Here is a 27,892-nt window from a genome sequence, read left to right on the forward strand (position 1 = left end):
TTCGTTTCCCTTCCCAATATGTATATCCTTAAACAACTATGTATACTGCTTTTTAGCCCAAAGACCAAATTAAAAATTCAAGGAAATGATAACTCTAACCAGGTTCCTCTGTCTAGGTGGGTATCACTATAACCTGGTTACAGACACGAGGGTACTGCTGTAGAGGCCATCCCTGCTTCTCCCCAAAATGCTCCTTCAGCATTTCCTTAATGTGTCAAAAATTAAAAGTAAAACTAATGATTTTTTCCTTTGCCATATTACCCAAGTTCACTCTTACTGAATAGTTCTCTTATTCTCCCCTCTGGAAAAATAGTCCGAGTGTTCTTTCCCCATTCCCACTGCGTGGCTCCCGCCCTTCAGTCTAATTCACTGGTTCTTATGATTCCTCTGCTGGGATGTTTAGCCAATAGCCCACGGCCTACCATAGGAAAGCTTCATGGCCAAATGCTTGGAAAGTGCATCCACAAGAGACTCTGCCCGAGGGACTTGTTCATCCCCAAGTAAGCCCAACCTGAGAAGCACGAGAGACGGCTGCATTAGTTCAAGTCCTATACCTATGCTCAGTTGGGAAGCAGAAGGGAACGCTCACTGGATTTTATCTTGAAAGGGCAGAATCACAAGATGACAGTTCAAGTTATAGGACTCTCGAGTTATTGTAAAATAATAACAATGAGAGTAATGTTTTAACCTTTAGAATCATCCCCAGACTCTCCCAGGAGTGTTGCCTGGAGCTACACCTGATGCATTGTAAGTACACACTGTTGCAAAGCTTTTCATGAGATTAATTTACAGGTTAGTTCTCCCACATGAAGGATACCAGCAGCATGGGCCACAGCCACATGAATAAGTGCTTTAAAGTAGTTAAAGGAAGACTGGGAGAATGTCCTACAGGAGAGAAAAAATATCCCACCTTTCTCAGGGACTGAGTAGTGAAGCTGCTCAAAAATAAGTATTTCCCAAGTTATAATTGCCATTGAATTTCTCACTTTACCTACTTTTTATCTCCACATGAACATGGTACGCAGTAATCTCTCTACAACAGGCCAACATTAGAGCAGCAAATTAATCAAAGACAATGTAAAATGTTTGCTTCTATCTTGACTTTTCTTTGACTAGAAAGCACTAAGTAATCATTGAGCCAGTATTTTGCTCTAGGTTGACTGGTGAGTACCTACCATTCAACAGCCTCCAGCTGGGTACTGTCTCCTTCTAGTTTCTTAAAGACAGCTTCCTTAAGCACATCACACTTGGAGGAGGGTGAAATTCCCACTAGATCACAGAGGAGTTCTTTCTGGTTAGAAAGACAAAGATACAAATTCTAAGTTCCAAGTAAAATAAAAAATGAGTTGAGAAATTATCCTATTAAGACATTGGACCTCAAAAGAACCTCAAATTTTGAATTAGAAATAATTAGAAATAGTAAATTGTGGCACACACATGTGCATACACACATCTGCACACCCACACATCAATAAATGGGTATTTCAGAATGATATTTCAGCAATAAAAGAGTCATGACACCAAATCAATACCAAAAAGGTGATACCATATTTACCATCACATTGACTACCTTTGCAGGTCCTCTCCATCACCTTATCCCTCATTATCCCTCATCGTCCAGAAGTCAATTGTGGCCAGGATAGAGTGAAAGGGGTTTATTGCTGTGGTTGCTAGTAGCAACTAGAGTTCTTTTGTAGGTTCAAGAAATGAGGAAGATTGTGCAGATAATAAAATCTCAAAGGAAGAGCACTTAAACAGTGGTCATAGCTTTTTCTAATTTCTAAACAAGACTTTTTCCAGGCTCCCAAGGAAATTGTTATGCTCTAGATTAAGGATCAACAAACTAGGTCACAGGCCAGATTGAGCTCACCACCTGGTTTTGTAAATAAAAAGTTTTATTGGAACATAGCCATGCTCATTTGTTTATGAGCAGTCTGAACTGAGTAGCCTGACAGAGACCACATGACCCATAAAAGCCTAAAAAATTTACAATCTGGCCTTTTACCCCAAAAAAAGTTTGCCAGCCCCTATTCTAGACTGTAGCTACCAAGACAAGGGGACCAGCCCCAAGAATGCCTGCACCAACCTGCCTCAATATCAGATTCACCATGGATATTTATTCACTCCTGTCCAACAAGTAAATTTATGAAATCTGAAACTTAGATTGAAAAGACTCTCAGATACACAAAAGAACTGAATTTAAAAGCAACTGGCAGGCTTCCCTGGTGGCTCAGTGGTTGAAAATCTGCCTGCCAATGCAGGGGACACGGGTTCGAGCCCTGGTCTGGGAAGATCCCTCATGCCACGGAGCAACTAGGCCCGTGAGCCACAACTACTGAGCCTGCGCGTCTGGAGACTGTGCTCCCCAAAAAGAGAGGCCGCGACAGTGAGAGGCCAGCGCACCGCAATGAAGAGTGGCCCCCCCGCTCGCCACAACTGGAGAAAGCCCTAGCACAGAAATGAAGACCCAACACAGCCAAAAATAATAAATAATTTAAAAAAAAAAAAAAAAAGCAACTGGCTAACCAGAATACCCAAGATCCAAGTTTCTTTGGGACAGTTAATGGGATTAGCAGTATTGATTCTTTTCTCTTTGTGGTAAATTTCTAGCATTTCTATTGGACTATGGGCACATTAATTTAAGTTGAATGACCAGCTGGTAACAAGTTAATTCCTGGCAGTTAGTGGAAGCTCTAGATTTTAATACAACACAGATATGGGCATAAACTCAGTAATTAGAAACTCAGATTATGCATGGTTACACATGGTCAAATAAAAGAACGAATGGAATTCGGGCGTTGGGAATCTAGTTCTGCGATACCACCAGGAGCTCTCCTGCTTTCTCAGTTTCAGGAGGCCCAAGCTTAACTCCTGTCATGGGGCCACCACTTAGACAAGCGGCAGAGCCCAGAGCACAACGCAGAGAGCAAGCCCATCTCTGCTCAGGGCTGAGGGAGCAATCACGTGGCAGAAGCTGCTGCAGGAAACAGGCCCCGAGAGTCAGCCTCCATGTCCTCTCCATCCTCCCCAAAAAATGAAGGTTGGAAAGGGGGGGCTTTGGGGCTAGGACTTAACTTCCTGCACATGAACCACAGAATGGATTCTTCGCTGGTCCAAACCCACGTTCAAACCTGACCATTTCAGAAGGCATTTCTGAAGAGCAGCAGACAATGTATAATTCCGGAGTCACTCACCCAGGTGAGCGGATTGGCCTCAGGTCGAAGGGCAGGAAATGCATCTCTGTTTATAAGACCCAGTTTTACAAATCCATTCAGGGCTTTGGCATATCCCTGGAACAAGAGTTATTAAGCCATATATAAATGTTTGTCTTCAAAGAAAAAAATTTTTTTAATTTTTTGAAAATAAGGATCTCTTTTTGTAATTCATTTAGAAAACAGGCTAAAAATAGCCATTTGTATCGCTAGTATTGATGCAGCCACCCTCGGGTTCAAGCCAACATCAGTAGTGTCACAACAATTCCACTGGTTTACACAAGAGCCCTTGCAAAACTTGGGTCTTTACTTTTGTTTCTGGGTAACATGCGAGTGGTGTTTTCTGACAGTGTAAGGGAAAATTTCATCTTGTGTTACATGCTCAGGTCAGCAGAATTGTATTTAATAGAATAGTTGTTCTCTCTCTTATAATGGAAGGAGCTTGTAAGAATATCTCCCAATGGGGGGCTTCCCTGGTGGCGCAGTGGTTGAGAGTCCGCCTGCCGATGCAGGGGACACGGGTTCGTGCCCCGGTCTGGGAGGATCCCACATGCCGCGGAGCGGCTGGGCCCGTGAGCCACGGCCGCTGAGCCTGCGCGTCCGGAGCCTGTGCTCTGCAACGGGAGAGGCCACAACAGTGAGAGGCCCGCGTACCACAAAAAAAAAAAAAAAAAAAAAAAAGAATATCTCCCAATGAAGATAATCCATTCTACAGATTAAAGCCATTATCCTAACGTATATAAGGAGCAAGGGGAAAAGGCAGGCATTAGAGAGGTATTTCTAAAACGCCATCACTCTGATCAAAATTCCTCACGTGTCCTTCATTCTCTACAGGACAGGCTGAGGTTCTTGGCACGTTATGTAGAACCCACCCCAATAAACCCCTCCAGCCTGACTCACTAATCATCCTCTCCACCACTCACCATCCTCCAAACAAGCTGCTGTGCTCTTCCAGAGACCTGGGGCTCGGTGCACGCTGCTCCCATGCTTGGAACGTGGTAACCCCTCTTTCTCATCTATGAAACGTTTACTTTTCTCTTAAGACAAAGCTCAGTACACATACTGAGCTCCCTAGGTGAGTGGCCACTCCCTTCTCCTCTGTATTCCTGTAGCATCTTGTACATACCTCTATGATGGCACTTAACACAAACTGTAATTAATTGTCTATTCAGCTGCTGAATTGCAGGCATAGAAAGTATGTGTATGTGTGTCCTTCATCCCCATGTCCTCACCCCATTACCCATCATTCTAATATGCTAAAAGAGAACAAATGACTGGATGGATAGATTCTGAATGAAGATGAAGTGAAGGAAGATCATAATGTATGTTCTCCTGTGAGCAAATCATGTTGGGGGCCGGGAGGGAGGGGGGAATGGGAAAGCCAAAATAAGGAGCCTTATAGCCACTGCAATTGAGAGACAGCAGGTGGGGGGAGGAGAAGAAGAAGAAGAAGAAGAAGAGAAGATGGGCAGGAGATTATTTCAGGAAGCAGTAAAATTATTAAGATATAAAATAGTTCCAGTTGCCACTGGATATTTCACAATTTAATGTGTGAATTCTCACATGTCTGAACGGCTGTATTATTCAAACTGTTCAAAGTTCCTAATTAAAGAATTAAAATTCATTTGCTCTAACCCAATGTAAATATACTTCCAAGAGGAGAAGCAAAAAAGCAATACCCCGAGCCTGCTTCTAGGATCTGATGAATGCTGGGGATCCCTTCTTCCAACATCTCAAATACTGAGACATTTCTCAGCTATTTCTTCATCTCAGAAATAATTTGATGGTGACCTCTAGAAATGAATTTATTATGTGTATTTCATTTATCAGTAAGTACTTAGCAAACTGCTGCCATGTGTGAGACTTGTGCTAGGGGCTGAGGCCATAGAGACAAAAAATGCTGTCCCTACCCATGAAGAAACTACAGTCCAGGAGAAGGGTCAGATAAGTCCAACAAATAAGGCCTGGCACATAGTGAGCAAAACCACGACCCCTGAGGACAACGATACACTGGGCTGTCATAGGTGCTACGACAGAGGTAAACGCCGAGCTATGGGCGCACAAGGAGGGAAACTCACGTAGATGTCGGGGAGGAGAGTCAAGGAGAGGAATTAAGAAAGATCCTGGGGCTTCGCTGGTGGCGCAGTGGTTGAGAGTCCGCCTGCCAATGCAGGGGACACGGGTTCGTGCCCCAGTCCGGGAAGATCCCACATGCCACGGAGCGGCTGGGCCCGTGAGCCATGGCCGCTGAACCTGTGCGTCCGGAGCCTGTGCTCCGCAATGGGAGAGGCCACAACAGTGAGAGGCCCATGTACCGTGAAAAATAAAAAAAAGAACTGGGCACAGACATTCAATTTTCACTTTTTTCAACCAGACCGGAAACCAGAATCGCTTGCTAGAAGTCATCCTGAGAACAAACCTGTGTTCTGAGGAAAGTGTGTGGCCAGACTGAAATCCCAAGTACCCTCTGTATCAGATATCGGGCCCCTGAACTTCCTGAATCACCAGACATGGAAGAGGAACAGAATTGGTCGCAGGGATAGCTTCACTCCTCAAGAAGTGCCATGTACAGATGCCTCTGAGGCCTGACTACAAAGCAGCGCAGTTGGTTTACGAGGGAAAAATTCCAGAACTAATACACCCTAATGCATGTTGTCCCTTTCAAGAGGGGTTACCTTAGGACCTGAACACTCATTTCAATGATGCTGCCATGGCTAAAAACATTTTGGATCTCTTTAAGTATTGCCTTTGAAACTGAGACATGAGCAACTCAACATTAGTTGTATTCCTTTGTAGAAATGTCACGTTAAGAGTAATTTTTCTATCAAATTGTATCCTACCCTGAACCTTTGTCATCTGTTGGGCTCTGTGTGGTTTGTAAAAAGCAGCCTTGCAAGTATGGACATGATTTCTGAAGAGTACATCTTTACTAAAACTAAAAATAGAATTACCATATGACCCAGCAATCCCACTCCTGGGCATATACCCAGAGAAAAGACATAGGCACCCCAATGTTTATTGTAGCACTATTTACAATAGCCAGGTCATGGAAGCAACCTAAATGCCCATTGACAGACGAATGGATAAAGAAGATGTGGTACATATATACAATGGAATATTACTCAGCCATAAAAAGGAACAAAATTGGGTCATTTGTAGAGATGTGGATGGACCTAGAGACTGTCATACAGAGTGAAGTAAGTCAGAAAGAGAAAAACAAATATTGTGTATTAACGCATATATGTGGAATCTAGAAAAATGGTACAGATAAACTGGTTTGCAAGGCAGAAATAGAGACACAGATGTAGAGAACAAACGTATGGACACCAAGGGGGGAAAGCGGGGGGTTTGGGAGGGATGAACTGAGAGATTGAGATTGACATGTATATACTAATATGTATAAAATAGATAACTAATAGGAACCTGCTGTATACAAATAAATAAATAAATAAATATTTTAAAAAAAGAGTACATCTTTACTGATTTTCATAAGCAACTGCCCAATATTTATTTATTAAGAGTTTTTTAGTGTGCTCTAGGCCAGTATTTTTATAGATTATGAGTATGTGGTAATTTATCCTTCCTAGTTCTTTAATCCTGAATGATGGTTGGAAAAGGCCCGGAACAGGGAGATGAGCTGCCATGTTCACAGTGCTCACTGTTAGCATGTGATGGTATTTGGCTTGGAAATGTTGCATTGCATGTTTTGAACCCTCAGACTTCAAGAACAGCTATGACATTTTCCAAAGTGCAGAAATGCTCCAAATGACAAAACTGAAAACCAAAAACTTTGTCGTTCAAACAAAAAAGATACCAACAAGAGAAACTTAAAGACAATTTGCTTTAGTAATAATTGATGTAGGTCACTTCACTTAAGCCCTAGTTTCCTCTTCTGCAGAATGATATCACTGTACCAGAGGACCTCTGAAGTTTCATTCCAGATCTGAAATTCTCTCAACAAGCCTCTCATTGACCCATGTAAGGACTTTGCACTTGGAATGATGGAGCTCCCACAGTAGCAGGAGCCTTATTTTAGGGGGTCTTTTATATCCCCCTACTACCTATCCCCCTCTTGTGGTTAAAAGCATACCTCCTCCCCAGACCCCATTGGCAGAAATCCATCCCCTGCTTCTCTGGTGTTTCTTGCACCAAAAAGAGTTGGTGGGGGAGAGAATTTTCATGCTTTTCCTTGGCGACAAGAACAAGGAACTGCACGTCTATGAGTTTTTGAGGAGAAGAGACTATAAGGAGATTCCCCATTATACTACTCATTTATCCTATGAACTATTCAGATTCACTCACTGCAAGTCTTACATTATGTTCACTGCTGTTCCCTGGTGTCCAGGAGTATAAAGGACTTATTTTATTTAGAACCGAGATCAACTAGTTTTCATTTATGCAAGTAATACTGTTCAAAAATAGCCTTTAAAAAATATACCAATGTTTTCCTTACACATGGCTTAGGAGGCATTCATTTCTCTAATGCCAAATTTGAAGGCATCAGCAAATATTATGTATGGGGACTGACATTATTTTACAAAACATGACCTGGTTTGTGATTCAAGAAGTTTTCTCACATTAAAAACTAAAACAATTTTTAAACATGTGTACTGGACATTTGTATTTATGGTCCTAGTAGCTACACCCCATTTTGGGGTAAAAACATTTCAGATTCACTTTGGGGAAAGTGACGCTGACTACATCGTCAGCACTGGGGACATAAAACAGGGGCCAAAGCTGATTGGCACCTTTTATTGCACTGACCTCAGGGGCTAATGAGACAAAAACTTTACTTCTGGCTGTGAAGAAGTACATTTTCTTTCTCACTGGATTTGGACCTAAGAGGCTGCCACCATCTTGCCATCCCTGTGAAACATGGGACGCAGCCAATGCTTGAAGGAAGAGCTGAGAGGTGAAGAGAAACTACTACATGCCAGTGAGGTCACAACCCTCAAACCTCAGTACACCTGAAGCTGACCCTTCACCTGCCCCCACTTCTCATGAGTCAAAAATTCCCTTTTTGCCCCAGCCACTTTGAGTTGTCTCCTGAAACAATCAAAAGAGCCCTGAGCGGAGAGCAGTTCGGGGCTCTGTGACCACTTAGAGCAGTGGGATAGCGAGGGTGGGAGGGAGACGCAAGAGGGAGGGGATATGGGGATATAAGTATATGTATAGCTGATTCACTTTGTTATAAAGCAGAAACTAACATGCCATTGTAAAGCAATTATACTCCAATAAAGATGTTAAAAAAAACCCAATTTTTAAGTAAAATATTTACATATAGAGTAAAAAAAAGAAAGAAAGAAAAGAGCCCTGAGAAAACAGATGCCAATCTGGTTTGTTTCTTTTGTTTTTTATACATTACAAAATGATCACCATGATAAATCAATTACCATCTGTCACCATACAATGACACATTATTATTGACTACATTTCATACCTGTGACATGTACATTTCATACCTGACTCATTCATTTTGTAACTGGAAATTTGTACCTCTTAATAGCCCTCACCTATTTCCCCTTCCCTCTGGAAGCTACCTGTTTATTCTGTGTATCTATGACTTTGGTTTTTTTTTTTTTAACATTTGTTCATTTATTGTTTTTAAATTCCACATATAAGTGAAATCATATGGTATTTGTCTTTCTATGACTTATTTCATTTAGCATAACACCCTCCAGTTCCATCCATGTTGTTGCAAATGACAAGAATTCATTCTTTTTTACAACTGAGTGATATTCCACTGCGTGTGTGTGTGTATGTATACACCACATCTTCTTTATCCGTTCGTCTATTGATGGGCACTTAGCTTGCTTCCTTATCTTGGTTATTGTAAATAGTAAGCATAGGGGTACCAGTATGGTTTATCATCTTAATTATTTCAATTATGAAGAAAAATTAAGTGTTCACATCACTTATATCAAAACAGGCAACATGATCATCTCAAATAGAGCCACTTACCTTGTACCTCAGCGTCCCCCGTAATAAAGTGTGAGCATATGGAATGCCATAAATCTCAGCATATTTGGTACTGTCTCTGTTAGGATAACTTTCCAAATTTAATCCGGGGAAATAATCCATAGGAGTAACCGAATCCAGAAAGGAGACACCCCCTACCACATTCACAACCTGAGGAATATTGAAAAGGCACACATGGGGTTAAGACAGTGTATTCCTCTTTGGATTTACCTGCATTATTTTCATAAGAAAGAAATCCAGATTTTACAAGAAAGCAATAGGGGATTTGAAAAAAATTTTTTAATGAAACTACGCTAATCAACATCCCATATTCTTCAAGCTGTTGTACTAATATCATAATTCACAAGGCCATTGTTCTCCCAAGCTTTAAAATCTGACTTAAAGCATTTTGTTTTTTACTCAGATCTTGTTTCTGATTTTTCCTTGCCCCTGGATGAGATGGCACTGGATTATGCCTCAGTAGAGTTTTGTTTTGTTTTTAAATAAACAATATGCTATAAGCAACAGATACTCAAAGTGGCTTCTGTGCTCAAACAGCAATGGCCATATTCTCACTGTTCTTTCTCTTCACTCCCTTCCCCCTTCTTGAATGCTAGCTACATCAGGCACCAGTCTTGCACATCCATTCACACAGCTAGCATTTACGGACCACCTGCTATGTGTGTGCCAGGATCACACCTGGGAATAAGGACAGTGATGAATAAGATTCAACTCCTGCCTCCGTGCTATCCTTTGTTCATTGAACAAACCTTTACTTAATGTCTACCAAGACCCAGGAGCTGCACTAGAGCAACAATAAAGTGCTCACAGCCTGGACTAGTCAACCAACATGTGTATGTTGGGAAATGGAGTGGGGGAGATGCCCTCTCACAAGAAGGACAATGCAATGAACATACAGTGAAACTCAAAAGAAAATACTACCTCCTGATCTTACTGCCTCAGAGAAGTTATGTCACCGATTCCCAAGCTCTTCTGATTTCTCAGTAATCCTCGTTCCTACATCTCTCCCCCCATCATACACAATCAAAATGCAGTGAAGTATTTTTTTCTGTTAATTTTGATTAAAGGGCTAAATTTTTCTTTCGATTTGTGAGGTTGATGATCATCCTTGAGATCATGGAAAACATTCTGGAGTAATAAAATCAGGGCTGAGAATCCTGGTGGAACTAGACTTTTTGTCCTGCTTGCACCACTGGAAACAATCTCTGACCACATCTAAAAGCTGCACGAAACAACGCTGCACAAGGGAGCTGGTGATGTACCTTCTGGTGGAGTCTGAGTGATTTGCTCAAAGGAGTCTTCGGCTAAACTTAATGATTCACAGGGTTTATTTGTAGGGAGGTTCTGCGTATGTCTTGGTATGAAAGGGAAAATGGAAAGGTATGTATATGTATAGCTGAAGCCCCAGAAGGGAACGGGCAGTGCTGACCACAGAGTCATGCCTGGAGGGGCCTCCGCAGTCAAAGGCTCACTTTGAAGAGCACCAAGGACCATCAAAAATCCCAGGAGTGAGAAGCAGAAGGAAGTGAGGAATGCTTTTCATTTAAGTTTCTTGTCAAACTCTTCTGAACTTCACAGTAAACATTTCCTGAAGAGCCATTTCTGTACTTTTTCTTTAAAACAAATTTCTTCCATCAGGATTCTAAATTTTTTTTAAAAGTCTAATAAAAAGGCAAATGTTTACTTTTAGGGTCTTCCCACCTATCTCTCTTCTACAACCTATGGCAATTCTAAAGTTTGGTTTACTTGTTTGCAGGTTAGGGATTTTTAAAGAAAAATTCAATAAAGACCACTATATTCCAGCACTGTACTAATCAGAAATAAATCAGCTGGTTCCTAAGTCTATCATGAGATCCTTGTAAAGAAAACAGGGAAATATAAGCTGAATGGTAATGATCCATTTAGAGACTGACGGCCGCTGAAGCAACTTGACCCCCAAATTACTGGGTCATTTGATATCAATTCAGAGTTGCATTTCTAGTGTCCTATCATGGGATTTATTAATAAGCCCCACCCTATATGACTTAGATAAGAAAGAGAGACATATTTATCCATTTGGCAGAGAATATGCATTTTTTTTCTGATTCAACAATGATTATATCCAAGACCCACTCCCAGCAAAAACACTGGCTCATTACTCGCTGCTGGTGCTCTAAGTGTGATACTTCCCCACACATGCACCCACACCCACACGTCCCCCAACCACTGAGAACCACTGACAATAAGCTGGATTACTAAACCAACAAGACATTTAACACAGGCAATATACAGACAAGCATTTATGCGGGCCCACTGTGTGCCAGGTGCCTTATATACATTACCTTTAATCCATGCAATAACCCACTTTTCAGAGGTGAAAACTGAGGCTAATTTAAATCTGCCAGGGGCAGATTTAAACCCAGGTCTATTTGACTCCAATGTCCATGTTCTTTCTACTATACCATACTGTCCCCTTAATTGTGCTCATCTGTGGATCAGTAGTTTGAAAAGGATATTAATTGACTAGGTACAGCATTCCTGATCATGCCACCAGTGATGCACCTGAAAATTGAGTTAAGAATGGTTGCAGGTGGGCTTCCCTGGTGGCGCAGTGGTTAAGAATCCGCCTGCCAATGCAGGGGACACTGGTTCGAGCCCTGGTCCGGGAAGATCCCACATACTGTGGAGCAACTAAGCCCATGTGCCACAACTACTGAAGCCCGTAAGCCACAACTACTGAGCCCATGAGCCACAGCTACTGAAGCCCACGCACCTAGAGCCCATGCTCCTCAACAAGAGAAGCCACTGCAATGAGAAGCCCGTGCACTGCAACGAAGAGTAGCCCCTGCTTGCTGTAACTAGAGAAAGACTGCATGCAGCAACAAAGACCCAGCATAGCCAAAAATAATAAATAAAATAAATAAATTAAAAAAAAAAAAAGAATGGCTGCAGGCAATAGAGAGTAGCAGCTACAAAGGGAAGGCTGGGTGCTGCAGTCAAGGGAGGGGCAGGCAATAGGAAGAGAGCCATAAAACCTATCTCAAATCTGTGTTTGCAGAGTGAGCACGATCCTTACTTAGTGTATTTGTTTAGCTTGGGAGTGGCTTGGGATAGGAGGCTGAAGGAGGTGATGGCGAAGGTCTGCCATGTCACCCCCAGGTGCACCAATGTCCCACCACCCATGGAGGGAACAGAACTCAGAGAAGACACAGTCACTGTCTCCAAACATGTGGAAGGAAATCAGATGCATTAGAAACAGGATTAGAAGTTAGAAGTTAGCAGTAGTACCAGAGGTAGATCTCATTGTCCTACATCCTTGCAGTTATTTCCAATGAGATACATCCTAATTCCTAGGCCACTGCCTGAGTTGCCGGAAAAGTTTAAGGTTTCAACTTAAAAGCAAAAGCCAGGGGCTTCCCTGGTGGTGCAGTGGTTGAGAGTCCGCCTGCCGATGTAGGGGACATGGGTTCGTGCCCTGGTCCGGGAAGATCCCACATGCCGTGGAGCGGCTGGGCCCATGAGCCATGGCTGCTGAGCCTGCGCGTCCGGAGCCTGTGCTCCGCAATGGGAGAGGCCACAACAGTGAGAGGCCCACGTACCGCAAAAAAAAAAAGCAGAAGCCAGAGAAGTCACCTGGCTCCCCCGTGATGATTCTGTGTATTACATAAGGCCTGCTCCATGGTGGAGGGTGATGGTGACAGAGGCAATGGAGGGACAAGAGGTTTTGAGATGTTTAACAGTCTGGGTTAGGAGACAGACTGACACACTTGAATTACTGAGTGAATAATACAGCATCCGGAAAAAGTGTTAGACACAGACAACCAAAGTGTGGGAGTTCAAACAAAAGAATAGTGAACAGGGGCTGGAGTGGTCAGGAAGAGCTGCATCCACAAAAGGAGACCTTGAAAAAAGTATGATTTTAGCAAAGAGAAGAAAAGCATCGTGTTTTCTCTTGGTGTCCTCCACAGTGTCAGGGAGATGCAAAAAGCACTCCTCTTTTACAAAAGAAGTTCAGGATAAAAGGGAAAAACTTCAAATTCAACAAATACAACTTTTGCTGCCTGAAAATAACCCCTTGTTTTTCCTGAGCTCCTACCACCATTAATTTCTGTATGCAGCTGATATTTGCTAGGGACTTAGGACATGCCTGATGATCTGTTGTTTAGCAGATTGTAATCTATATGACCTCACTGAGCCCTACTGCAAAAACTCTGCAAGGCTGGTGTGATTATGCTTATCTTCAGGCAAGGAGCCCAAAGCTCTGAGGGATGAAATGATTGTTCTAGTGCCACCAGCCAGCAATGGCAGAGCTAGAGGACCAAGCCAGACACACTAGTATCAGTTTCCATGCTCTTTCTGTTGCACACATTGCATTCCACTGACCTTCTCCTTGTTATCATCTTTATCTTTTATATGGCCTCCTGAGAATAAGCATTTTACCCAGCTGAAGCAAGAATTCTTCCTGCATTCACATGTGAGGTTTTTTTTTTTTTTTTTTTTTTTTTTGCGGTACACGGGCCTCTCACTGTTGTGGTCTCTCCCGTTGCGGAGCACAGGCTCCGGACGCGCAGGCTCAGCGGCCATGGCTCACGGGCCCAGCCACTCCGCGGCATGTGGGATCCTCCCGGACCGGGGCACGAACCCGTGTCCCCTGCATCGGCAGGCGGACTCTCAACCACTGCGCCACCAGGGAAGCCCTCACATGTGAGTTTATACGAAACATAGGCCAGTCTCTGTTCCATGACTGCAGAAGGTAGAAGGGGCAGTTGCAGAGGAGATCGGCAGTGGCATAGAAAAGGACGTGTGCCTGGTAGAACCTGAGACTGAGACCCAAACCTTCATGATTCCTAGAATTGGAGAACTAGATTGCCTGGCCTTTGGTGACACCGAAGGATGTCAGCACTTGGACCAGAACTCAAGGGTTCTGTTTCATATCCTGCAACATGTGAAGGTGGCTTTCCAGAATCAAGGTCAAGTGTCTTGCTTGTTCAGAAGTGTTTTCAGTGCAGCTGTGGTCCTCTGGTCACTAAGTCAGTCCATCTCAAATTCAGCTGCACATTAGAACCATTTGGGAAGCTTTTAAAGATCCCCAAGCCCAAGCAAATCAGAATCTCTGGGGATGAGGCCCAGACATCAGGAGTTTTTAAAGTGCCTTGGTGATTCCTGTGTTCAGCCAAGGCTGTGAGCCGCGCTCACAGGTACAGAAGTCAACGGCTGACAATGACATTCACCTTAAGAAATTCTTTCAAGTTACTCCGGTTTTTAGACGAAATACATTTAGATCACAGATACACTGAGAACTTATAATACTGCTGCCAGAATAATCTTTTTTAAGACCCACATCTGATCAAGTAATTCATCACTCCCTGCAGAGCTGGGACTATGGTGAGGTGAGTGAGGTGCTTAGGGCACAAAATATAAAGAGGAACCCTTGGTCTAGTTATGTTTCTTCCTAAATGTGAGTCTTTCCTTACAGTCAAGAGCATAAACTATGAAAGCAGACAGATGTGATTTGGACACTGCTCAGCAGTCATGAGTGGCAGTGTCTCTGCCAGGCTGGCACCTTCTTATCCCTCAAGCCTGAGCACATCTTCTCTTCCCTGTTAATTTTCCTCTCCCTGACCTCCTCACCAAGGTCAAGTCAAAAGTCAATTGGCCTCTCATCTGCATTGCTGTGGCACTTTAGCATACTTTGGAACTTCTCTCATTGAATTATACCTATTTATCCTACTGTCTGCCTTTCCTGCCATGAGCAATCTGGTAAAAGAGGGGAAAAAAAGGGCTTTAGAGTTAGTTAGATCTGGGTTTGAATCCCAGCTGCATGACTGTGAACATTCTCTTTGCGCCACAGTTTCCTTATAGTAAAATGATGAAAATAGTACTAAACTCAGAGCGCTCTTACGTTCTGCCACACAGCAGCTGGGAAGAAATCTTAGTTTCCTTCCTTGACCCATCACACCCTCCATTCCGAGAGCTATCCCCATTCTAGTTGTGAGTTCTCTGTGATCAGAAACTTCATTCAGCATGACAACCTTTAGTGCCTTGGTCCAAGTCTAGCACATAGTAGGGACTCAGTAAATGTTTGTCAGGCTGAAATAAATTGCAAGATGACCAGTAGTTATGCATGCAGAGAAGTTAAGAAGTGAGCATTTCAACGGCAGAAACAACTTGCAAGAGGGCAAAGAGGAAAGAATGAGCCTGGGCTTTGCCGGAAACCGTGAGGAGACCACACGGAATGGAACAGAAAACACACACTGGGAACCAGTGCAGGAGGAGAGAATGGAGGGCAAGCAGCACAGCCAGCATTAAAGGGCGTTGGTACTGGGGAGAAAGTGTTTGGAAAGTGTTTGAAAGTGTTTCTTAGGCAGTTATTGCAGGTTTGTATCTCTAAAGCTTTGATGATGAGCCTTCACCTTTCCATTGAGCAGGTAGGTGGCGGGCTGCATTATGTTCATCAAAACTCCCACTGGACTCCAGCTAAATTTGTATCTCAAAGGATTGTCTGAATGTTCAGGGGCTGGAAGGCCACCGCAATAGGAAACATAAGATTCAATCTGTAAAATAAAGAATCAATAAATTAGGGAAATTAACAATTAGTTACAGAGAATAATCTATCCAAATCTATCCAAGTAATTAATTGAGTACAATGACACAAATAAGGTAACCTTGTTACAGGTTCTCCTTTCTTAAAGTTACAAAGGCTTTCAAAAATACATCCTTAAAGCCAAACACCATTTGATTAAGTCAGTTATATTTTTATATATATATATATGTGTGTGTTTATATATGTATATATATATTTTAATCATCTAGAGATTGTGGCTAACATTTTGCTCCATTAAAAATCCAACTATTAGTTCAATTCTGCTTGGTCAGTGCCTCCTGACTTTTAATTCAAATTATATACTTCATTATAATTTGATTATATATGTATAATTATTAGTATTAATTAATATGTAATTAATATAAAATATTAATTGGTATGGTATATAATTTAATTAATTTGACTCTATATTTGATTCTATATATTACATATGTGTATATATATATATATATATATATATAATATATAACCTGTTTTAGGTTATATATATATTATATTAGGTTAGGTTTAATCTGAGTCATCACATTTTCATGTCCAATAGTTCTTTCTTATGTGTAAAAGATACTTTATATACCAACAGGTTGATAATATTACAAAGAATTTTTCCCACTTTTAAAAGTCAAATCTTATTATAGAATCTCCAAAGCAGTCTAAAATCTTTTATCAAAGCAAAATATATATTATAGTAGCATCTATTTCTCTAAAAATCTATTGTTAAGGCTTGGACTTTTTTTTTACCATACAAATATTTCTGCAGTTTCAAAATTTTACTTGAAATTTCTAGTCAAAGTATGAGTTAGAATATAGCAGTTTCTTCTCCAAATAGACTAAAGACCCTAAATGTAACACCAGAAACCATGAAACTCCTAAAGGAAAACATAGGCAGAACACTCTTTGACACAAATTGCAGCAATGTTTTTTTGGATCTGTCTCCCAAAGCAAAGGAAATAAAAGCAAAAATAAACAAATGGGACCTAATTAAACTTAAAAGCTTTTGCATAGCAAAGGAAACTATCCACAAAGCAATAAGACAATCTACTGAATGGGAGAAAATATTTGCAAATGATATGACTGATAAGGGGTTAATATTCAAAATATAAAAATAGCTCATATAACTTAACATCAAAAAAACAAACCACCTGATTAAAGAATGGGCAGAAGACCTGAATAGACGTTTTTCCAAAGAAGGAATGCAGATGGCCAACAGGCACATGAAAAGATGCTCAACATCGCTAATCATCAGGGAAACGCAAATCAAAACCACAGTGAGATATCACCTCACACATGTCAGAGTGGCTGTCATCAATAAGAACACAAATAACAAATGTTGGTGAGGATGTGAAGAAAAGGGAACCTTCATACACTGTTGGTGGGAATGTAAATTGGTGCAGCCACTGTGAAAAACAGCACGGAGGTTTCTCAAAAAACTAAAAATAGAACTACCACATGACCCAGCAATCCCACTCCTGGGTATATATCTGAAAAAAATAAAAACCCTAATTTGAAAAGATACATGTGCCCCAATGTTCATAGCAGCATTATTTACAATTGCCAAGATATGGAAGCAACCTAAGTGTCCGTTAACAGATGAATGGATAAAAAAGATGTGGTACATATATACAATGGAATACTATTCAGCCATAAAAAAGACTGAAATTCTTCCATTTGCAACAACATGGATGGACTTGTAGGGTACTATGCTAAGTGAAATAAGCAGACAGAGAAAGGCAAATACTGTATGATATCACTTATATGTGGAATCTAAAAAATACAACAAACTAGTAAATACAATAAAAAAAGAAGCAGACTCACAGATGTAGAGAACAAACTGGTGATTACAAATAGGGAGAGGGAAGGGAGGAGGGGTAGATGACTAAGAGGTACAAACTATTATGCATAAAATAAGCTACAAGGAATATATCCAACACAGGGAATATAGCCAACATTTTAAAATAATTATAAATGGAGTATAACCTTTAAAAAAAGAACACAGGGGCTTCCCTGGCGGCGCAGTGGTTGGGAGTCCGCCTGCCGATGCAGGGGACACGGGTTCGTGCCCCGGTCCAGGAAGATCCCGCGTGCCGCGGAGCGGCTGGGCCCGTGAGCCATGGACGCTGAGCCTGCGCATCCGGAGCCTGTGCTCCACAGTGGGAGAGGCCACAGCAGTGAGAGGCCCGCGCGCGTCCCACAAAAAAAAAAAAAAAAAAGAATACAGTAGTTTATTTAATCAGAATTATAGAAAGAGTATTTCTGTACGCAAAAATATGGACCTCTTAATATTTTCCTAAATGGACCTTTGGGTGTCAGTTGGGCTCACCGTGGCTCCCACTTCTTTGGCCTTATCTATTGTTTCCATTGCCAACATATGATCAAGACCAGGGTCCAATCCCAATTCGCCAATGATTGTGATGCCAGCATCTTCCACACTGAAAGAGGTGGAAAGAGAAGGAAGGAAAATTTGGATAGAAAATAAAAACAATTCCATGGAGCTACTTTGTTGAAAACCTACTGAAACTTACCTCTTTTCTAATTCTTTTAGCACTGGGGTGATGTAGCTTGCAGTGATCATGTTAACCTTGCTTGCGATGCATGCCTTGGCCACAAGAGGATGCAATACATAAGGCAACAAGCTTAAAATCAGAAGGAGAAACTAATCAGAAACTTTCTTTTCCAACCGTCCCACCAATGTACTTTGAACTGCACTAAAGTGAAGACATCACACTGATTATTCTCTCAGAAATGATCAATGACTCCTTGAAGACTACAGAATAAATTCATCCTGTTATCATATTTAAAACTCTCCACAATATGACCTTCACTTAACCTTTCTATTTTTCCTCCTTGCATCTCCTTCATAAACCATCTATGGGTACCAAAGAAGCTATTGTAATTCTCCACTCACAGTCTTTACTTTTCCATTTGTGAACTTTTACTCTCACCGTGTCTTCCACTTGAAATAGTCCCTCACCCACCCACCCCCATCCAGATCATACCTTCCTTAAAGAAATGTCTGAAAAGGTAACTCCTCCAAGAAGCTTTCCCAGATTCCCCCAAATCCAGATCTTCCTCTGTATGCACTCAGCTATCCCTTTGTAACATTTAATGGACTTTATTCTACTCATCCTTATATTTCTATGATTTTCTGTCTTGGGTCCCCTAGTAAAAGGTAAGGTTGCTATTCTTTTAACCTCCACATCTCCCAAATGGCTATCGTTAAAGTAAGTCAAAGTGACCCATATGTTACATTAAAGGGTAGAGTCTAGGAAAGGCCAGGGGACGAAATAAGTTTCAATGGTATTGTTAGGTGTAAAAGCTATCCAAACAGCTAAACGTCTATATGGTTAGCAAAAACTGAAACTGTACTCAAAATTCAACTTTGGGTCTTCTAAGAATCTGGCTCTGGTGTTTTACTTTGGTGCTGGGACTACACAATCACACAAAAAATGAATTTCCATAAATTTACATATAAATGAGTATATTCATATTCTATCCAAGAAATAACAAGCATCCTGTCAATCACATAGTAATATTTAAGTTCTACTAGCTTATTGCCTATTTGGCAAAGCAATCTACACAGTACCAATGAAAATATAAATACAAACTTGTAAACATTATTACAGTATATCACTGTACTTGTTAAATTGCTCCTGTTTATTTCATATTTTCTCTATTTCACATAAAACAAAACAATAAAACCACCTCTCAGGCACTTATTCCTCCTCAGGTTAATAGAACAGAGTATTGTTACTTAGATTTATTATCATGCAGAATAAAATTGGGTACATATTTTGCCAGTAACAATATGAAAGCCCTTGAACTCTGTTTTTGGGCTTTTTTAATCAAAAATAATTATTACTAAATATGGTAGCCCTTTAAAAGCCAATGAACAAAATACTTGCAAAACTCTTAGTTGGAAAAGTATTAATAGAAAATGTTCAGTGACATCATCTTAAAGGTTAGTGGGGATTTTTTGTCACATTCTCCACATTGAAAACCTGCCTGATAAAAATTTTATCCAGATTTAATAATATTTTTAAATGTGGGCATTATCAGCACTAACCTAATAATATGCTGAGAACTAGAATAATAGAACTTCGATTGATGGTGCCTATTTTAGAAAAAGGGATTAGAGTTCATAATTCATTGTGTATGTAATATAGCAACTACTCAAGAGGACATAATTAATCCAAATAGTTGGAAATGCCACTTGTGAAAACATACACAAAATACACGTCTAATTTTCAAAGTAATTTATCAAACTCAATTCCTACTTTGCATTAAATCGTTAAAAACCAGAACTGCAAAATAAAACCATGAGAATTTGACATATTATAAAATTTTTGTGAAACATATTCTTCACTCATTTTACTTTGATAGTCCCTAACATTGTGTTTACATCAAAACATTCTTCCTCCAACTTATTTTAATGAAAAGCTATGTAAGAAACACTACAGGAATGTTTAACAGCATTTCCACTATTCACCACAGAAATTCAACCAACTGAGAAAAATGAAATATAAAACAGATTTTGCTCATGCTAAATATTATTGCAGGTCACCAAGTTGCGGAATTCTAAATTTTACACCTGTTAATAGATTATTATCGTGTCCATTATTTTGTCATATTTTGCTTCTGATTTTGTTCAAAATGTGTTTTGTTATGTTCTTTTCTTTTTTTAATCAAAAAACAATGTTGGGGCTTCCCTGGTGGCGCAGTGGTTGAGAGTCCACCTGCCGATGCAGTGGACACGGGTTCGTGCCCTGGTCTGGGAGGATCCTACATGCCGCGGAGCGGCTGGGCCCGTGAGCCATGACCGCTGAGCCTGAGCATCCGGAGCCTGTGCTGCACAACGGGAGAGGCCACAACAGTGAGAGGCCCACGTACCGCAAAAAAAAACCCCACAATGTTATGTTTAGGTACCTGTGTGTGGCAAAACAAATGCTCTTTGTTTTATTCAGTAGGCTAGAATATTAAATTTTGAAGGACTTACTTTCATAATTATAACCTGACAGACAAGGTCTATTGGTTATTGATAAACTTTTGCTGAAAAATAATTAATGCACTTTAAATTTTTATAAATTGAATAATGTTTTTAAGTGTCCAAAGTGAGCCTATATTAAGAGATAATGCAAAAGTTCCCACTTAGAATTACCTTTCTTTGTGTCTGTTTTCCAACACCGCCCCCCCTTTTTTTAAGGAGGAAATCACAGAACTTCCTCTAAAGATACCCTTTGAATCTGATCTAACTATGAAAGTGATCTAATTATGAAAAAGCAGGTTAACTTTCTTGGAAAAATTATATTCTAAGAATAAATGGCTTATTCTTATCACTTTGGTATTTTCAAAATGAAGTATCTAGCCTTCATTTTGTAGCCCTGTATCTAGAGTTAGATCTGCATTTGTATTAGATAGTAATGAATGATATATTGCAAGATATGTTCCTCTGCTAAGGCTAAAAATGGTCATAGGGCTAGAGAATCTACTCACTTTCATTTAAGTTTTGTAAGTCTAAGGGAAAAAATAGCCACCAAAATATGTCATTAGTGCCTCATGACCCAGCAATTCCACTTCTAGGTGAATACCCAACAGAAACGTGTGTATATGGTAACCAAAAGACAAATACTAAATTGCTCATGGCAGCACTATTCATAATAGCCAAATTCTGGAAACATCCTAAACATTCATCAGCAGTCAAATGGATAATAATAGTATATTCACATAATGGAATATTACACAGTAAAGAGAATAAACTACAATTAGAGACAACAACACAAATGACTCTCACAATCACAATGCTGAAGAAAGAAGGCAGCCACAAATGAGGATATACTGAAAGATTCTGACTGTACAAATTGAAAACTAGCAGAAACGAATCTCTATGTTAGAAGCCAGGACAGTGCTTACCCTTGAAGGATGGGGCTGGTAATAAAAAGGGGCACAAGCAGCACTTCTTGGATACTATTATATTCCGTCTCTGATGTGGATGATGGTTACACCATGTGTTCACTTTGTGAAAATTCTTTGAACTACAAACTTATGATTTGTGCACTTTCCTGGATGCACATGTGAGTTTAAAAGTTTACTGAGAGAAGAGAAGAGGAGAGAAGGGGTTAGGGAGGACAGCGGAGAGGAGGGGAGAAGAGAAGAGTGGAGAGGAGAGAAAATAAGGAAAGAGAAGTAACAACAAACAACAACAAAATGTATGGCAATCATTTCTTACTATTTACTAACCTGATGACAAGATCCTGCGTTGCCACCAAGGAGCTCAACGTCACTTCTTGCTTATCAACGTACAGGCTAACAGGATTAATATTATATTTCTTGCCTAACTGTTCGATTTGATTCTTCATGTCAGAACCTATTCAAGAATGAAGACGTCCAATCTTTAGATTTCCTTCCACTAGTCAGAGAGTAAAACACATTTTAACATCTCCAAAAATAATTTTTCGAAGTTTAGAAACAAGATAGTCATCTAAAATTCACAGAGTAGCCATGTTTTGAAATCAATTTTACTTCCTCTTCTTTAAAAATTGGGGCTTATTTACCTACTGTTATTTCTATATTGTCATCCCTCGACAGGTATTCCAACACCGGCTCAGATACGTAACCAGATCCAAGAATCAAGACCTTTTTCTTGGTGCTCACTGAAAGTGACTGAACACGTTCCCTATAAATAAAAGGGGGGGGGGGTGGAATTTGAACCAAAAAACGTTTCAAATAACAAAATGTTGCTGCCCCAAACCCAACTAAAACTTAGACTGTGAAGCAATATTTTTTTCCCACACTTCTTATAGTAAGAACCTCAACAGGAGTTCCCAATACCAACATTTTTCATTATTTTAGATCTTGTATGATGAACAACAGACCCTGAGATCTTTGAGGTGTATGAGTCCCCTATACCACTAGTGAGGTGCAGATGCTGGACCAGTGCCTGGCTACTCACAACTGAGTAACTTGGTGTCACACTTTATCCTTCCGGGGGACATGATTCAAGATCATGCTGCGGGTCTTACATCAGAACCTTACTTACTCCTCACAACAATCCGAGAAGACAACGGTCTGAGGAGGAGATTATTATCATATTAGACACTGTCTTGTGATTTATTTTCAGGGTCACTTGAGAACAGTTAAAACCATAATTTTGAAATCACAAATGCCATGGGTTAAATGTAGAAACCTACATAAGATGAGTCACTAGGCAGAACTTTAATTCTTGAATTTTTCTGTTGTTGGAATTTGTGCCTTCCCGACAGCTAACGCTTTGTCTTTCCTGCAAACTCTGACCTCCAAGACAGTGACTGAGTCTTAGCTGTCTTTATAAACCCACTATTGCTCACTGCGTTTTGCCTTGAAGATGGAAGATACTCATTAAAAGTCTTTTGAATCAGTGTCCCAGATAACATTCTAAAACCATGGAATGGCTTGGTGACAGGGACTTAAGCAGAAGGCTTTGTTGCTGGAATCTTTTAGGCCAGGATGTCTCTCAAACTTTAACCTTCATTTAACTTCACTTCATTTCATTAATGATAAGTGAATAAAAATAAATTTCAATGTAAAATGTTCCTGCCCCCTCTTCACCCCCAGCACTCATATTACTGGTGAGGGGAGGACTCCTTTAACTTCCACCCCCATCCCATTTCACCTCCCAGAAAGAAACGCTATTACAGAGCCTCTCTAACAGCACTTTCTGTAGTTTGTGTAATTGAAACACATTATTTTGATGTCCAAAAAATAAAATGTTCAAAATACATTTTTGAGAACTCACTCCTAGATTTTAATACTGTCCACCCCATCAGCAACCCCAAAACCCTCCAGGTTAATAATCATTGTGCTAAGGAACGAAGAGAACAAAGGAACAAGGCAGGGATTCAAGACAACTCCAATTTCCTTCCAAAATGCAATCTTCATTTTCAGTCTCTTGGCACAAGGTTCTACCTGAGAAGGAGGGCAGGAAGTCCTAGCAGTTGGGGCCAGCAGACCTGCCACTACGTGAAATATGGTATGTAAAGAGCGACTGGTCATGGTAGACTCGTCATTGGGATTAGTAATGTAAGAAAGAGATCATCTGATGATGAAAATTCAAAGATACACAGAACTATGAAAAACAAATATATGCAGTTTCCCCTACAAGACAATGGAGTTATAGAACTAGTTGCTTTTTTAAAAAACAAATTATACACTCTTGTATCTTGCCAGAATATTTCACTGACACACAAAAAATTACTGTAAGCTAACAAACACATTTGGAAAAGGCGTAACAGTAGTACTTGATCTGGTCCTATCTCTTATTTACTTCTTATAGGTGGAAAAGCTGAGAAAGAAGATCAGGCAGTTTGTTTGTTTGTTTTTAATTTTCCCACTCTGGCTTCTCCTGAGAATTCAGTGCATGGGTTATTTTTTTTTATGTGAATAGACCAGTGGAGCAGATATAAACACGGATCAAGTGCAATCAGTTGGAGACCAGAACATTCCAAAGAAATGTCAATGTTTCCAAACTTTTAGTAGTAAAACTAATTATAGAAACCAGGGCCTTAGCTAAGTATCTTCCTAAGAGAACTGTTCTCTCCAGTAGATTTGCCACATTACTTCCTGACACTTTCCTCCTAATAAGAATCCCCAGGGAAAACTGACCTCTCACGAGTTTCTTTCTTCACTACTTTTCTTAATTCCTAACCAAAAGCTCGCTTTTCCGAGTATTATCCTAAACAAAAGAGAGGCCAAATCCTCAACTAAAAATCAGCCTGAAAGCACCACAGAGAGTGCTTTCCTCTGAGAGAATAGCTGAGACATTACAACATGCAAAATGCTGGAGAAAGAACAAGGACAGAGCTTTTGGAGTTTTGCTTACTTACACCCAGGTCTACATGGATAACGGAAAGCCAGAATGATGCTACAATACTGTGTAAGGGAAAATAATTCACAATGGTTCCAGGCGGTCACTTCGTTTGAATTTCCTATTATTTACAGACATTTTTTAAAATTACATATTGCATAATCCTAGCATCACGAACTCACATGGAAGCATTAAAAAAAGTACTCATGAGATCCAAGATAAGAATAAATGTATTAAACAAGAGGATGTGAATGATGCTTACCTGCTCTCTCGGAGTTTCTGGATATATTTATACTTATTAGACAATGTGCCGTTGGATGTAATCACTGCCTGAATATATACGATACAAGACATTTCTTTAGTCACCACATTTAGTCCCACAAACATGGGCTCATGACTAATAGAGAAAAGAGAGAGTAACAGAGAAAGACATGGAGAGATAAAGGAAAGGGGAGAATGGGGAGCAAGGATAGTGGTGGAAAAAGACATTCATGAAAAGAAATTCTTTTCATAACTTACATCTCGCACCACAGGAGAAAAATTCTGACTTTCAAGAGGCTGTGTCGCGTCTGATAATATCTGAAAAGGAAATGAGATTGGAAAGAGATAAATGACATTGCAAAGAAGCCTTCTTGCTCTTTTATCCATATTAAAATATTAGTCAAAGGAAAAAAAATAGTTTAGAAAACAGTTTTTTGAAAATCACTGAATTGTATAAATAATTGGTAAAAGAAGTTTTCTATAAGCAATGAATTCTGTCCCCCTAAAACATTATTTTAGTACAATTATTTCAGTACAATTTCCAACTCTAAAACCAAACTTTAATCATGTTTGCTTACTGGAAGCACAAAAAACTTATGCTTCCCCACCAGTTAAATGTGTCGTGTTGAGCACGCTGGTAAATATCATCACACGCTTCATAACCATAGTCCCCACTCTGAGGAACTCTACCCCTTCCCAAAGGTTCAGGCTGCTCTATTAGAAGTAGAGAATGGGGGCTTCCCTGGTGGCGCAGTGGTTGAGAGTCCGCCTGCCGATGCAGGGGACGCGGGTTCGTGCCCCGGTCCGGGAAGATCCCACATGCCGCGGAGCGGCTGGGCCCGTGAGCCATGGCCGCTGAGCCTGCGCTCCACAACGGGAGAGGCCGCAACAGTGAGAGGCCCGCGTACCACAAAAAAAAAAAAAAAAAAAGAAGTAGAGAACATGTCTTCCAGACAAAAGAGCCACCAACCCTACAACAGAGAGTCTCCCTCAGGTCAATATTAGTTCTATGTATAGGCACATCAGCATTTCAAAAGTGTCAAGGAAAATGACGTGACCTAGTAGACTCACAAAGTCATTCACACTCTTCCCATTATCTTGCAAGAATGAGTCAGATGGCCAACAACAAAAGCCACATTTCTCATATTAACATCCCAGCATCCCAGTCCTCCTCTTCTTTTCCAAGGTATAGAATCCTTGAATAGACTGCCAAAGGGTAAAGGTCATATAAGTCAGTATGATTGCTTCTGATGGCCAATGAGACAATCATTCCTTCTTTATCCATCAGTTAAGGTCCAGAGCACACATCCAACTACGAAAGTGTAAAAGGTACCTACCGGATGCTGGCAGGACAGTATTTGTTTACTGTATTAAAATAAATATAAAACTACTTCCATGTATCGAAAACATAAGACACCTAGGCTCTCCATTGCTGGGATAATGGCAAAGCCAGGGCATTCTTTGGGAAACGGATGAAATGGACACACCTGGGGTCTCCCCACTGCTTGTTTCTCCCAGGCACCTTTGGAGTATTTCCTTCTCAAGCTGACTTCTCCACCTACCAACCCTGTCTACAAGCCAGGAGCCATTAGTAAGTAGACAATGAAATGAGTTCGCATCTCACTCGGTATATGGTTAAAACGCTGAACTCTTGTGTATCTTTTCACTCTCTCTCTGCTCTTTATCTCTAATTCCACAGCTTCATTTAGGCCTTACTGGGACCATGGGAACTACTTCCCACCTCTCTTTCCTCTATTTATCTCCAATCTACAACACAAATCTGATTATTTCTCCTGTGCCTATTTAAAATAATTCAGTAGCTTTCCGTGGCCTTCAAGTTAGTCTCAGGCTCCTCTACAGTCTGGCTCTGCCTCTCCTGCCTCAACCCTCCCATTGGCCTCACACCCAACACTTCAGTCCTGCTAACAGCGTGGAGCTGCGTATCTGCATCACGCCCTCACCTGCCTCTGTGCCACACCATGTAGATGCCTCACATGCTATTCCTCTACCTGAAACTCCTCTTTGGTCTCCAAGATGCAGCTGAAGAATTGCCTCCTCTGAAAAGCCTTTACCAAAATCTGCCCCCAAGCAGACCTGGAAAGTAGGAACTGCACTTGGCATATTGCTGTATGCCTACTACATTATAAAATGGTAAATATTCAATAAATACCTTAGTGGATACATGCAATAATTACTTAAAGTTCAATGGATTTTTTTCCCCAAGGAAACTAATAATTATCTTGAACTGCAGTCCTCAGAGATGCCAATCCTCATTTCGGGTTTTTTTTTTTTTTTTTTTTTTTTTGCCATGCTACACGGTATGCAGGATCTTAGTTCCCCAACCAGGGATAGAACTCGTGCCCCCTGCAGTGGAAGCACAGAACTTAACCACTGGACCAACGGGGAAGTCCCTAATAATTGTCTTGAGTCCACCTAAAGAAAGGCAAACATAAAAGACAACAAAAGGCTGTTTGAGGGCTTCCCTGGTGGCGCAGTTGTTGAGAGTCCGCCTGCCGATGCAGGGGACACGAGTTCGTGCCCCGGTCCGGCAGGATCCCACATGCCGCGGAGCGGCTGGGCCCGTGAGCCATGGCCGCTGAGCCTGCGCGTCCGGAGCCTGTGCTCCGCAACGGGAGAGGCCGCAACGGTGAGAGGCCCGTGTACCGCAAAAAAAAAGGCTGTTTGATTACTGCATTTAACTGTCTCCCTTGCTAGAATTCAACCAGGCACAAGGCTCCTGGAACATGTGGTATGTCTTGTCACTTTCACATATAACACCTTTAAGGCTCATCAATCTTTTTTTTTAAATAAATTTATTTTATTTACTTATTTATTTTTGGCTGTGTTGGGTCTTCGTTGCTGCCCTCGGGCTTTCTCTAGTTGCAGAGAGCGGGGGCTACTCTTCATTGTGGCGCGTGGGTTTCTCATTGCTGTGGCTTCTCTTGTTGTGGAGAACGGGCTCTAGGTGTGCAGGCTTCAGTAGTTGTGGCATGCGGGCTCAGTAGTTGTGGCTTACGGGCTCTA

At 40.9% G+C, this 27,892-nt stretch overlaps 1 protein-coding gene across 1 annotated transcript in view; it reads right to left on the minus strand.

Moving 5' to 3' along the window:
• AASS (aminoadipate-semialdehyde synthase) overlaps window positions 1-27,892 on the minus strand; it is a 59,066-nt gene that overhangs the window by 4,463 nt on the left and 26,711 nt on the right. The window contains exons 12-22 of the mRNA XM_082632813.1: window positions 25,127-25,186; window positions 24,870-24,937; window positions 22,320-22,441; window positions 22,006-22,132; window positions 18,294-18,404; window positions 18,092-18,200; window positions 15,584-15,724; window positions 9,174-9,341; window positions 3,195-3,290; window positions 1,176-1,291; window positions 423-511 (exon numbers count right to left, since the gene is read on the minus strand). Of these exons, the coding sequence (XP_082488939.1) occupies window positions 423-511; window positions 1,176-1,291; window positions 3,195-3,290; window positions 9,174-9,341; window positions 15,584-15,724; window positions 18,092-18,200; window positions 18,294-18,404; window positions 22,006-22,132; window positions 22,320-22,441; window positions 24,870-24,937; window positions 25,127-25,186 (1,207 nt within the window). The remainder of the gene's footprint in view (window positions 1-422; window positions 512-1,175; window positions 1,292-3,194; window positions 3,291-9,173; window positions 9,342-15,583; window positions 15,725-18,091; window positions 18,201-18,293; window positions 18,405-22,005; window positions 22,133-22,319; window positions 22,442-24,869; window positions 24,938-25,126; window positions 25,187-27,892) is intronic.

Source organism: Mesoplodon mirus (genome assembly GCF_964341445.2).
Source record: "Mesoplodon mirus genome assembly, chromosome: 9".
NCBI classification, from domain to species: Eukaryota; Metazoa; Chordata; class Mammalia; order Artiodactyla; family Ziphiidae; genus Mesoplodon; species Mesoplodon mirus.